Raw genomic sequence first — 14,335 nt, forward strand, 5'->3', positions numbered from 1 at the left:
AAAAAAGCATTTTAAAGCAGTTTATTGGGCACTTTGCAAGGGCAATGTCTGCTAATTGAGTGTCTAGGAGATTCTTTCAAATCTACTATGTTGTGTATATATGGTAACTTGTAAATCTCCTTGTTCTCACCCCTGTGAAAGGTGTGAGGACTTGACCAGTATCCGTCTTTAGTTAGTTAATCTGTTAAAAAGCTGCTTATTGTCTAACGTTGAGTTGCAGCTTATCTCAGCTCTGTGTTCTATGTGCTCAGCACTGTACAGTAACAGTGTGTGTTTGAGGCTGCACTTTGAGCCCCAAGGACCAGGTGGAATAGAAACACTTATTATCCTTCTGACATCCGGTCTGTCTCTGTGTTTTGTCTCTGTCGGTCTCCGTGTTTTGTCTGTAGAGTCCACTGGTGTCCGCTTTGCCCCAGGCCCCACCCCAGACCCTGACTCTGCCTTTAACTCCTCTTCCTCCCGGAGAGCTCAGCCTCCTGCCAAACAGGCCATGCTCCCTCCCAAGGGCCAACCCACCACCACCTCCTCCATGGAGCCTGGCCGGACCTCCACCCCACCTTCCTCCTCCTCCTCCTCTACTTCCTCCACCTCCTCTGCAATAGCGGTGGCCAAGCCACCCAGGACTGTTTCCCTGGTCATCAGTGATGACCCTCCTCCCAGCCCCGTCCCCCCTGCGCGGTTCAGCCATGTACCCCCATCCTTCATCCCGGGAGAGTCGGCCACCCCTCCCCCTGTACCCCCCCATGCCAAGCAGCCACCTGTACCCCCACCCAAACCCACCAACCGCAACAGCAACCTCGCTCTGCTTGGTGAGTTTACCCTGCCTCTGCTCCCTGTTTGTACTGCTGTTTCACTCCATTATGTTACTGGTTATCATTGTTTTACGTAGGTTTATGGATGAGGTAAGTCCGGTACCCCTCAAGTAAAGTGTTACAATTACGTTTGAACTTTTTGAACCCAAATCAATGACTCTGGTGTTTCTAAGTGTCCTGTTTCAACAGAATATGTCCTCCTGCAGTATAGTGGTTGGTCTCGATGTGTACTGAAACACAGGGTCTTCTGTGCAGTACTTAGGCCTTTTCTCAATTGGATTTGCTCAACTCCTGCATCCTCTCTCACATCCTTTTGAAAAAAGTCAAAGTTAATCGAAGAGAGGGAATGTGGAAGAAAATGCGTTTGTATGAAATGACTGTCCTCTGCTCACATCAGGCAAATTACTTTTACAGGGGTGGACGCCCAAAATAAATGTATAAAGTAATAAAAACAAATTATGTTAGTTTAGTAAGACATTTTTATAGATAAAATGTTTGCATCATTTTCTCCTTCGAGAAAACAATGGTATGTGGCAGAGTTTAAAACTCTTCCGTAAAGGACTTGAGTAGGATATACTTGTGCTTCTTCGCCAAAACAAGGCTATTGAGGAGGGGAGGACCATCTTCCATTTGCCTACTAACGAATTGACACGTTCCTCGACCACTCATCGGTTTTCCGGTCACAGAGGAGAGAGGGCGGAGGACAGACTTATGTCCAAACAAGAAAAGGCCCTAGTCTGCAGTTTGTGTACAGCGAGACAGTCTCCAAAGAGAGGGCCAGGCAAGGGCTTTTCTTTACCGGGGTTATTCAAGCTCAGCTCACACACACACACACACACACACACAATGCTGTGCTGGCGCTCTTCCAACAGGCCTGGAGCAACTCCAGAGCATCCAGGGCTCTGATTTGCTGCCTCAGTTTTCCATATCCTCTGCCCCAGCTGCCCTAGGTCTGGAGCCCATTACAACAGTCTGTATAGTGACAGTTGTTGTGACTAGGGCTGTTGTGGTGACCGGTAATTAGTAGCCTACCAAATTTGCTAACGGCCAGGTACTCAGCACTCTATTATCCCTCTAATCACTCTGGCATCAATGAAAATCTAATCAAATCCTTCATGAGAGCCCATGAGCTCATGTTGTACAACATTTCTATAGGCTATCAAACGGTGTTGGCCTCTATTAAAAAGAGGAGGATCCCATTAGATTTCTATTGGCTAGACCTACTGTATTTCTCAACTTTCCTAATATTAAGCAAATATTAAGCACATTGCTTATCATTACAACAGGAGTATAGCCTACCTGGTTGGCATTAAAATGAACTACAGGAAAAGCATCCTCCATTCACTATTTAAGTGCAGAGATTACATGTATTTTTTTCACCTGCCCCTGTTTTAAAACAGGTGCATGACAATGATCCATTCTAAATCAAAACGGATTTCACACATATATTATTTAGTATATGTAAAGACAAGATTAAATCAAGAATAGTCTGATGGGTGACAATATTAGCCTATCACTTGTGAATGATATATTATCACTTGTGAACGATGCCCAGCTTAAGGCAAGAAACAATGCCTTTTTTCTTATTTTAACTTTTTCGAGTCCTAGTCCACACCTCATGTAGCCTAGCCCATAGGACAATATGTTTTGAAAAGGTTTGCATCACAGCTAAAATGACCAAATAGCTCCTTAAAATGAAGCACATGAACCCGCTTTCCAACCGGTGTGGAGCCTAACTGGCATACATAAGCAGCACGAGTTTCAAGTTTGGGGAAGATTATTTTCACCATTTAAAAATGCACCTTTATAATAAAAGCATTGCATGCATAACCTCATTTGTGGTCACTTTTGATAAAGGTGTTTTCCCACTAATGTAACATTGGTGCTTCTAGCCTACTGCCGTGTGCATTGCTGCGCTTCTAGTGTGAAGCAGGCAGCACTCAGGGAGAAGGGCTGCAAAAGGCATGGATTATTTTTACGGTACATTATTTCCACACAAAGAGGATGCCGCCGGGAAATTCAAAGCATTATCAGATGCTTCTCAAATTGTGAATGAGAGACTGGTGAAGTGTGAACAGCCTGCGCAAAAAACAAAGCAGAGCTCATGCCTTTCAAGTGAATTATTTTCAAATCATCATTAGTTGCATCATGAAGCCTTACAATGTATTAAACATCAAAACATATAGCCATACATATAACATATAGTATTAAACATCAAAACATATAGCCATACATATAACATATAGTATTAAACATCAAAACATATAGCCCGATGTTTGTAGAACAACTATAGTTACATTATTAACTCTGAATTAACCATATAAGAGTACCTATTTTGTTGTTAACCGCTCAGCACATGTCCGCACTTCCTCAAATAATTTGGAGAAAATATCCATTATTTTATTCAGCTTTGTTCAGTTGTGTTCTTCATACTATAAAATAATGCCATGGAATTTTAAGCAAATCTTGTCTGCTAAATTAACTAGTGTAGCCCACAGCCATATGGCATAGCCAGATCAGTACTTAACATAAGGACAACTCGGTATGCTATTCTGTTCTTACGAAGTGGACTACATTTTCTTCATATGCTTCTTCAGACCTGTCTAAAATAAGTAATGAATTTATTGTGAAAGTGTAGGCTATAATACATGGATTTATTAGACTTAAAATGTAGATGTTCCAAAGGTCAGCATCAGTGGTTTGTAGGTGTGTGTGGAAGCCAGGAGATGCTTAATGTGTTTTTTTAAATCAATGGTCAAATACCATGAGACCGACAGTTATTTTCTTGACAATCACCCTGTGATGAAATTTCGTGACCGCCACAGCCCTAGTTGTGACACAATTCAGAAAGTCCTATGCCATTCTGAGGGCATATAGTCCTCATAGATACGTTACTCCATTTCACAATCGCATCTGGCTGACAGAGTTGTGTACAGCAGAAATTATAGTATTCATTATGTGGATCTCCTCCCTGATAGGCTTTCTGAGTCTGTATTCTGATTGGCTGCTACACTGACACACAGTGCATGTCTCCTGGCTAATCCCAAGAGTGGCGTTTGTCGATGGTTATGTAACCCTGTCATTGGTCGTATACCATACAGGATCCACAGAATACAAACATCCATTCTGTCACTGCAAGAGAGAGCAGGTTTATGTATCACAGTATATACCTACAATAGGCCAACGTCCTCACCAGTCTGTCAACAGACAATCACGCTGCCTGGCAGTTTTCTATATCCGAAGCCTATCTGTAGGTTAGATATTAGATATAATAAGATGTTAGATATTGAGGTAACAATCTGCCTAGCTGGGCAACAGTGGCCAGTTATTCAGTGTCCCGCACCTTCAACCAGCCTGCTGAAGGCCTTGACCTCTGACCTCACTCATCTCTGTCAGCATCCACATTGAACGGAGCCTCAAGGGTCCACGGTCCCCATCCTCCGCACGACTGGACAAGTTGAAGGCAGGGGGAGCTGGGCCTCCTCTCCCTGTCCACCAACCTCCGCTACCGACGGGCTGAACATGCGTCAGATACCCTGTCCTGAGGGGCACAAGCCTGCCATGCTGTTACGCTGTCCATCCATGGGCTTAGCACTGAATAATCGTAACCGTTCCACAGCACGTGTTGTGACACAACCAAGTCTGATGGGTTAGTCTGACAGGAACTGATGACACTGAAACAACTGTTCCCCGTTCTGCCCATAGCAAGTGATGTGATGCACCACCAGCAAAGATTGATTGTCCCCCACTTTATTCATTGCATGTCCGATTGAGTTGTGGCTGAACTGACTGCACTAACTTGACTTGGTTGGAATGAAAACAATGCATGGAAGTTAGGCTAACTGCCAGGCAGTGTGCCCTAGCTTGTTGGTTGTCTTCTTTGACTTTAAAGAGAGGTCAAGAGAGACTGCTGAGGCGTGTGAAGTGACTTAAAAATAATGGATTAAGACTAATAAAATGCTTTTTAGGTTGTTTTCAAATTCCGGTTTTGATACTGCATGGAATGATTTTCATCTGAACCATAGGATAAGATATGGGCCATGCTGCTAATATCCAGATTTGATATCATCATGATTTAAAAAATATATCCCATCCATCCACAGGTTAAAAATGCATTGTGCCTTCATGAAACTAAACAACTCATCATAATCCTTTTAACCAGTTTGCTTAAGTGTGAATGTGATGCTTTGATGCCCTCTCTCCCTCTGACCTCTGTCAGTTCTGTCCTTGTAAATGACCAGTATTCATTCTGTTGTGTGTTTTTTGTTCCATAGCAGAGCTCTCTCAGGCTGGCAGTGGTGTCATCGTGTTTCCTGCCCCCACCAGGTGCTCTCCACCCACTCCGCCCAAGAGGATGACCCCCGTCACCAAGAGCCTCTCCGACGACCCGTCCCTTGAGGCAGAGACCTCCTTCCCATCTAGTTCTGCCCCTGTTCCAGTCCCCATACCTACTGTCTCTGTACCCCCCAGCGCTGACCAAGATGCCAATCGGGACACCCTTAAAGCAGTAGGCTTCCAACTACCCACCTCTGACCCTGTACCACGACCTCTGTCCCATATACCCATGTCCACTCCTAGCTCCCACCCCCACCTACCTCTCCCCAACTCTGTCTCCGTCCCCCTCCCTATCCATCAGAAGGATCCTCCCAGCCCCACCACAGAGCCACCCAACCAACCCCCAGCCTCAGTCCCAGCCATCCCCCTGCACATCCTGATCCAGCGGGCCCTGTGCTCCCCCAGCCCGGCCCAGGCTAACCCAGACGGATCCCAGAGAGCCCACTCCATGCTGTTTGAGTCCCCTCCAGAGTTCCTCACTGAGGCTGGAGTCCGACGCTCTCTACCCATCACCATAGAACTGCTCAGACTGTGAGTGCTGAACTTATCATGCTTCCATAATGTCACAGCATGTCTATTAACCACAATATCAACTGGAACAATATTGAGCTAAAAATGTGGCTCCAATCATAACAACAGAACAATTATAGACATACTTCAAACACACGATCACACACTATTCAAGAGTCAGACTAAAATTGTTGACATTTGTCCCTCTTTCTTTCGATCCCTCTCTCCAGACCTGAGGATGATGACTTCAACATGGAGGAGGAGTTGGAGAAGCTTCACCCCAGGCGGATGCTGCCCTCCCAGCCCCCCAGGCAGCCTGAGCTGGAGCCCAGGAGCAGAAGGGGTCTGATGGGGGAACCCAGGGTCAGTGTGATCCCAGAGGGCCGGGGGCACGGAGACAGCAGTGAGGAGGATGAAGATGAGGAGACGGACTCTGACGGACCCATCCTCTACAGAGATGACGACGAAGACGAGGACGAAGATCCACCAAGTAAGTAGATCTAAAGTCTGTTGATGATATCACATGGGGCTGGTGTTTATTGTAGATCTGAAGTCTGTTGATGATATCACATGGGGCTGGTGTTTATTGTAGATCTGAAGTCTGTTGATGATATCACATGGGGCTGGTGTTTATTGTAGATCTGAAGTCTGTTGATGATATCACATGGGGCTGGTGTTTATTGTAGATCTGAAGTCTGTTGATGATATCACATGGGGCTGGTGTTTATTGTAGATCTGAAGTCTGTTGATGATATCACATGGGGCTGGTGTTTATTGTAGATCTGAAGTCTGTTGATGATATCACATGGGGCTGGTGTTTATTGTAGATCTGAAGTCTGTTGATGATATCACATGGGGCTGGTGTTTATTGTAGATCTGCTGGATGATATCACATGGGGCTGGTGTTTATTGTAGATCTGAAGTCTGTTGATGATATCACATGGGGCTGGTGTTTATTGTAGATCTGAAGTCTGTTGATGATATCACATGGGGCTGGTGTTTATTGTAGATCTGAAGTCTGTTGATGATATCACATGGGGCTGGTGTTTATTGTAGATCTGAAGTCTGTTGATGATATCACATGGGGCTGGTGTTTATTGTAGATCTGAAATCTGTTGATGATATCACATGGGGCTGGTGTTGATTTCAATCTCCGAAGTAAAAAAGTACAATACTATTAGGAAGACACTTTCATTATTAGTGAACATCAATAAGGGAAATTCAATTTGTCCCTGTGTCTTTCGATTTTCTTCCTTCATTGTATGCGTTTTACTACTTGCAAATGAGTAGTCTAATGTGATGCAGAGCTCCAAGTTAAACTGTGTCTGTTTTTGTCTGCACCACCCAGGTGCCTTGGCGAGCCGTGTGACGAGGAAGGACACCCTGGCCCTGAAGCTGGAGAGACAGCAGGAGAGAGAGGAGCAGGAGGGAGGAGAAGGACAGGACGGAGTCGGCTGGCAGAGCAGAGAGCAGTGGGAGGCACTCAGGAACAAGATCGGTACCACGCTCAACAGGTAACTACATCCAGAGACGGGTGTGTGTTGGGTGGGGGTGTTCCCCTATCATCAACATGCGTGTGTTGTGTGTTTCTTTAATCAGGAGGTTGAGTCAGAGACCCACAGCAGAGGAGTTGGAGCAGAGAAACATCCTTCCAGGTAACTCTCGCTATCATATTTTTTGTCTGCATTTTTACGTCAGGTTTTATTATAATGTTTCCAGTCAATATCAACTTCATGCTTCATTCAGTTGCTTTAATGTCTGTTACATCTAGATAGACAAGCATCTCTCTGGTTTTACTAGTAACCAAAACTGTATCTAATACAGTGTGAGATGTCAATGTGTTTTAGACATCTGCCATACATCAGTCTACCCTCTAGTGGTCTGTAAAAGTACTTCCATACAAGAAAAGATATGGCTTGCTTCACTGTGTAATTTGACCATTGCACTTGTTTGTTCTTGAGTTTAGCATTGGGACGAAAACGGTAGTGCCAACACTTTTTAAGAAGATTATATTTTCTAAAACATATTTCTGCTCAGGTATCCAAAATGGAATGTTTTCACATGTCTTATGGTTGTCCTCAGACTACTCTGAAAGCGCTACTTTAAAGCTTTGTCCTTAGACAGCTTTGCAAAAGGACTACACAATGTGCAGAGTTCGTCTTAGACAAAGGACGTCCTTGTCCCCGAGAGGGGAAAGACTGATTCAAAACAACTCCTGTGCTGTGTAGACGCCAGGAGAAGCTCAGGGCCCTGAGTACTTGTCTAGGATCAGGTCCCCCCTGACCATATAATCATATTCATTATGATCTAAAAGGAAAAACAGATTCTAGATCAGCACTCCTATTCTGAGACGCTTAGTGAATATGGGTGCTGTCTGTCTGTCTCTCTCTCTATATGTCTCTGTCTGACTGCCTGCCTGCCTCTGACCGACTGCCTGCCTGCCCGCCTCTGACCGACTGCCTGCCTGCCCGCCTCTGACCGACTGCCTGCCTGCCCGCCTCTGACCGACTGCCTGCCTGCCCGCCTCTGACCGACTGCCTGCCTGCCCGCCTCTGACCGACTGCCTGCCTGCCCGCCTCTGACCGACTGCCTGCCTGCCCGCCTCTGACCGACTGCCTGCTGCCCGCCTCTGACCGACTGCCTGCTGCCCGCCTCTGACCGACTGCCTGCTGCCCGCCTCTGACCGACTGCCTGCTGCCCGCCTCTGACCGACTGCCTGCTGCCCGCCTCTGACCGACTGCCTGCTGCCCGCCTCTGACCGACTGCCTGCTGCCCGCCTCTGACCGACTGCCTGCCTGCCCGCCTCTGACCGACTGCCTGCCTGCCTGCCCGCCTCTGACCGACTGCGGTGTTTCTGTCTTGCCTCTGACTGACTGCCTGCCTACCTCTGACCGACTGCGGTGTTTCTGTCTGTCTTGCCTCTGACCGACTGCGGTGTTTCTGTCTGTCTTGCCTCTGACCGACTGCGGTGTTTCTGTCTGTCTGTCCTCTTAACTGACTGCGGTGTTTCTGTCTGTCCTCTAACTGACTGCGGTGTTTCTGTCTGTCCTCTAACCGACTGCGGTGTGTCTGTCTGTCCTCTAACCGACTGCGGTGTGTCTGTCTGTCCTCTAACCGACTGCGGTGTGTCTGTCTGTCCTCTAACCGACTGCGGTGTGTCTGTCTGTCCTCTAACCGACTGCGGTGTGTCTGTCTGTCCTCTAACCGACTGCGGTGTGTCTGTCTGTCCTCTAACCGACTGCGGTGTGTCTGTCTGTCCTCTAACCGACTGCGGTGTTTCTGTCTGTCTGTCCTCTAACCGACTGCGGTGTTTCTGTCTGTCTGTCCTCTAACCGACTGCGGTGTTTCTGTCTGTCCTCTAACCGACTGCATTGTTTCTGTCTGTCTGTCCTCTAACCGACTGCATTGTTTCTGTCTGTCTGTCCTCTAACCGACTGCGGTGTTTCTGTCTGTCTGTCCTCTAACCGACTGCGGTGTTTCTGTCTGTCTGTCCTCTAACCGACTGCGGTGTTTCTGTCTGTCTGTCCTCTTAACCGACTGCGGTGTTTCTGTCTGTCCTCTAACCGACTGCGGTGTTTCTGTCTGTCTGTCCTCTAACCGACTGCGGTGTCTGTCTGTCTGTCTCTGTCCTCTAACCGACTGCGGTGTTTCTGTCTGTCTGTCCTCTAACCGACTGCGGTGTTTCTGTCTGTCTGTCCTCTAACCGACTGCGGTGTTTCTGTCTGTCTGTCCTCTAACCGACTGCGGTGTTTCTGTCTGTCTGTCCTCTAACCGACTGCGGTGTTTCTGTCTGTCTGGCCTCTGATGGAATGTCTTGTCTTATTGTAGCCAGGAACGAAGCTGATATCAGGGCAGAGAGGAGCGAGATCAAACGCAGACTAACGAGAAAGGTTAGCCTGACACACACACTGCAGAATGAAAACACACAAAGATACAGTACATTATCCTGCATATATACACACACTCCGGTGATAAAACAATCATACACAGATATACAAATAAAACACTTAAATGTAACTAATCACCATAAAGTGTTAACTTAGCATTTTAGTTCCAGACAGTCAGTGTGTTTTCTTTCTACCCGGCAGCTGTCCCAGAGACCCACCATAGCAGAGCTTCAGGCCAGGAAGATCCTGCGTTTCCATGAGTACGTAGAGTGTACCACAACTCAAGACTACGACCGCCGTGCAGACAAACCCTGGACCAAGCTCACGCCCTCTGATAAGGTGAGACTCAGTTCAAAAATGTTCAACTTCATATTAATCATCTCCAGCACCATCCCAACATCATGTGAAAATGGTGCGTTTATATGTTTTGTGAAAAAAAGATGAAGGAAGATGGATGTTTCCAATGACATCATCAGTGTGCATCATGTGATTTTGACCAACTATGAGTATGCATTAACTACAAATTGCCTAATTGTCTCTAATTGGTAGATGTCATCTTTTTTTACTACAAAACATAAACATAGCTATTTTCATATGCTGAGGTGGTCCTGGAGATGATGAATATAAGGTTGTAAAAAAATGGTAAGTGTGCTCCTCAACTGTAATAGAGAGTCATAGTAATAACAGCCTGTCATACACTTTTAAAGGAAGTCTTCTGAGGTTTAAACCTCTTCATACTGAGAGATCTTTTATCATTTCAGCAGGGTTTTGAATTCCAGACACATACTGTGTCAAACAAAAATCCCAAGAATGCAATATAATTGCTACTTAATGGCTGTGCTGAGTTGTCCCCAGGATATTACCTGGTCCAGTGAAGCTAGGAGAAGAGGTTGAAACAGAAATTATAGCATACTTTCTGCTATTCAGAGGTTTAAAATCCGTCACCATTTCTTAGATGAGAACTGACATTTGCGGGTTTTATTTTTAATTTGCAGAACTTTTATTGGCAAGTTAAACTATTGAGAAGTTCATATTTATGATTGGATGGAAGTTCTGAGGTGCCAGGATTTGGATATGAGGCAGGATTTGGATACGTGTGCCATCGCAAAAAAACTCTGCAAAAAAAGAAAGGTCCTCCTACTGTCAACTGTGTTTATTTTCAGCAAACTTAACATGTGTAAATATTTGTATGAACATAAGATTCAACAACTGAGACAAACTGAATAAGTTCCACAGACATAAGTGTAAGTAACTGAATAAGTGTCCCTAAACAAAGGGGGGGGGTCAAAATCAAAAGTAACAGTCAGTATTTGGTGTGGCCACCAGCTGCATTAAGTACTGCAGTGCATCTCCTCCTCATGGACTGCACCAGATTTGGCAGTTCTTGCTGTGAGATTTCTGGGGGGAAATAGCCCTGGCCCTCACCCTCCGATCCAACAGGTCCCAGAGGCGCTCAATGAGATTGAGATCTGGGCTCTTCCCTGGCCATCGCAGAACAAATCATGCACAGAACAGGCAGTATGGCTGGTGGCATTGTCATGCTGGAGGGTCATGTCAGGATGAGACTTCGGGAAGGATAACGCACAGCGTTGAGATTGCCTGCAATGACGACAAGCTCAGTCCGATGATGCTGTGACACACCGCCCCAGACCATGATGGACCCTCCACCTCCCAATCGATTCTGGTCCAGAGTACAGAGCTCAGTGTAACGCTCATTCCTTCGACGATAAACGCGAATCCGACCATCACCCCTGGTGAGACAAAACTGCGACTCGTCGTTGAAGAGCACATTTTGCCAGTCCTGTCTGGTCTAGCGACGGTGGGTTTGTGCCCACAGGTGACATTGTTGTCGTTGATGTCTGGTGAGGACCTGCCTTACAACAGGCCAACAAGCCCCCAGTCCAGCCTCTCTCAGCCTATTGCGGACAGTCTGAGCACTGATGGAGGGATTGTGCGTTCCTGGTGTAACTCGGGCAGTTGTTGCCATCCTGGACCTGTCCCTCAGGTGTGATGTTCAGATGTACCGATCCTGTGCAGGTGTTACACGTGGTCTGCCACTGCGAGGACGATCAGCTATCTGTCCTGTCTCCCTGTAGCGCTGTCTTAGGCTTCTCACAGTACGGACATTGCAATTGATTGCCCTGGCCACATCTACAGTCCTCATGCCTCCTTGCAGCATGCCTAAGGAATGTTCATGCAGATGAGCAGGGACCCTGGGCATCTTTCTTTTGGTGTTTTTCAGAGTCAGTAGAAAGGCCTCTTTAGTGTCCTAAGTTTTCATAACTGTGACCTTAACTGCCTACCGTCTGTAAGCTGTTAGTGTCTTAACGACCGTTCCACAGGTGCATATTCATTAATTGTTTATGGTTCACTGAACAAGCATGGAAAACGGTGTTTAAACGCTTGACAATGAAGATCTGTGAAGTTGTTTGGATTTTTACAAATTATCTTTAAAAGACAGGGTCCTGAAAGAGACATTTTTTTTTTTTTTGCTGGAGTTTGTCTGACTCAGCTGGAGAGAAGAGCAGACACTGGCTTGCTTGTCAATTGATTCTCATTGAAAAAAGCCTGAAGTCTAGGCACTAATCGTTTGATCTCTTTGTCTGTACTGTACAGAATTACAAAGTAGAACTGCTCTAGGTTGTTCCTGCCAGTACAGTGATTCCGGTGTTATGTGATGCATCTTCCCCCTCTATTATTCTAGGCTGCCATCCGCAAGGAACTTAATGAGTTCAAGAGCTCTGAGATGGAGGTTCATGAAGAGAGCAGGATCTATACCAGGTTAGTGTCCTATACAACACCAATATCTATAAATTATTCAAAATGACTCCTCAGATTTAGCTGAACACTTCAACATTTCTTCCAACTTTATGGTTCATATTTTATTTACTTATATCCAGGCCCGGAACTCCAAACTAACCAGGATTTCTCTAAAACACAACTGTTGTTGAATGTTGTAAGTTGCAGCCCTATATCTTCCTAGCCAGTGTGTATCATGACTTTCCTCCATCCTCACTCCTCAGATTCCATCGGCCTTAGCTGTGCTCCCTGGCCTGGCTGCAAAAGAAGAAGTTAAATGCAATACGGAGCCGGGGGTTTGCAGGACTCCAATATGGAACGCACAGACCCCCTGGTGACTGCAATACCCACATTCCCTTGTTATGGAACAAGCCTGTTCCTCTCCCGGAAGGCACAGTATTGATGGCTGTATCTGAAACCATGGCCTATCTGTGACCATTGACTATGAATTTGTGGCTGTGGTTCCTTGGTCAATCCAGTCATTGTTGAAGCCACGGACTAGAGGTGAGTCCCATCGGTCCAAGCCCTCAGATATGAAACCATGGGGCTACTGGTACTACTGCACTGCAGCGTTGAGCTTCCTGACAAGATGACCCTTGGCGGAGCAGGAGGAGAACAACAGAGGTGGTGGTTTAGGCCTATTTCAGAGGACATTTTGTTACTTCCCTGTGCCAACACTGTGACTTACGATAGGCATGACAAAAGGGACAGAGATTGACAGAGAATGTCCTGTTTTGTTCATCACATCTACATTCTCTGTCGCTACCGAAGGTAAGAATATTCTGCCTTCTGCACCTGCTCTTTAGACTTCCCTCAACACTTTGCCATATTTTTATTTGAGAAGAGGAAAGAATTGTGTACGTATTGATTGTTGATCATGATGATGTTTGACATTCATACACGGTGGTACTAATGATTTAATGTCCAAATAAATGAGATACTGAACTTTGTTAGACTACATGACACTGGTGAAACCCTCCAACGTGTGTGTGTGTACCCACTGGTACTAGCCTTATCGCTGTTGGGACAATACATGGAGGGGTATGAAAACTGTACAGAGGAAATGTGAAATGGCTATATGTAGCCAACATATATCAGTGACGGGTTTAGTTAAAGGAAACTCAAATGTAGCCTCAACTAGTCCGCTTACTAGCTGTTTTACATAGACCTAGATCTTATTCAACAGCTCCATTCTCCCCATACACAATGATGTGCATTTTTACTGTATTCTGTACATTTTCTGACAGCCAATAATACAAGCTAACTAATTGTTTTCTCAGGCATAGTAATAAGGCACCATATTGTTAAAATGGGAATTTAAAGTTTAAAAATGTAATTGTACAATTTGAAACATTAGAATAATTGAATAAGACCTAACAAAGCTTACATGCGCTATAATTATTTCACGGAGGGTGTTGAAGGCCTGCAGCAGGAACATGGATATATTTTTACTTAAACATTTTTTTATTATGTTACTTTGTATGTAGGCCAATGGTTGGCCTCAGCTGTATAAACTTATCCTGTAGATTTGACTTTATATTAAATACTGCATGTCTTCCTAATGTTAACAAAAATGTATTTTAAATGTAATTAAAGTATTACAACAGTGCTATTTTCTAATAATATTACAGAAATTGGTACAGAAAAAGCGTCCCCTTATTTTGCAGATGTTTTTTATGAAGAGATCTTTAAAATGATTTGCAAACCTATTGTATAAATGAATGGTCAACTTGCACTCAAATTAAAATAAATGGTTTATCATGAAGAATGTTGTCAACTTGTTATTTTCCCAACCATTTGCCTTTTAAAAAGTACTCCATGTGAGGGCAGTATTACACAAACTGTATAGTTTGTCTGCTACTTGCAACTTCTATTCTGGATGGAAAATACAGGGCATTTGTGTGTGTTTTTTTGGGTCAACAATAGCCTTGAAACTATTATGAGTCTTTCCTTTCGCCATACATGCAGATGAGAAGTGTAGTCTACCGTGTA

The 14,335-nt window shown here is 45.1% G+C and overlaps 1 protein-coding gene across 6 annotated transcripts in view; it reads left to right on the plus strand.

Annotated features, from left to right (window-relative positions):
- The window catches only part of LOC115131459 (phosphatase and actin regulator 4A-like), a 47,559-nt gene extending 33,448 nt beyond the window's left edge, over positions 1-14,111 (plus strand). For 5 of the 6 annotated variants that reach the window (XM_065020423.1, XM_065020424.1, XM_065020425.1 and 2 more), the window contains 9 exons: positions 390-809; positions 5,087-5,678; positions 5,888-6,147; positions 7,006-7,171; positions 7,257-7,312; positions 9,486-9,547; positions 9,746-9,883; positions 12,249-12,325; positions 12,568-14,111. In XM_065020423.1, the coding sequence (XP_064876495.1) occupies positions 390-809; positions 5,087-5,678; positions 5,888-6,147; positions 7,006-7,171; positions 7,257-7,312; positions 9,486-9,547; positions 9,746-9,883; positions 12,249-12,325; positions 12,568-12,583 (1,787 nt within the window). In that variant the 3' untranslated portion in view covers positions 12,584-14,111. The remainder of the gene's footprint in view (positions 1-389; positions 810-5,086; positions 5,679-5,887; positions 6,148-7,005; positions 7,172-7,256; positions 7,313-9,485; positions 9,548-9,745; positions 9,884-12,248; positions 12,326-12,567) is intronic. The other variant, XM_065020422.1, reaches the window with a different exon arrangement.
- Positions 14,112-14,335: the final 224 nt, after the last annotated feature.

Source organism: Oncorhynchus nerka, linkage group LG7 (assembly GCF_034236695.1).
Source record: "Oncorhynchus nerka isolate Pitt River linkage group LG7, Oner_Uvic_2.0, whole genome shotgun sequence".
Classification (NCBI taxonomy): domain Eukaryota; kingdom Metazoa; phylum Chordata; class Actinopteri; order Salmoniformes; family Salmonidae; genus Oncorhynchus; species Oncorhynchus nerka.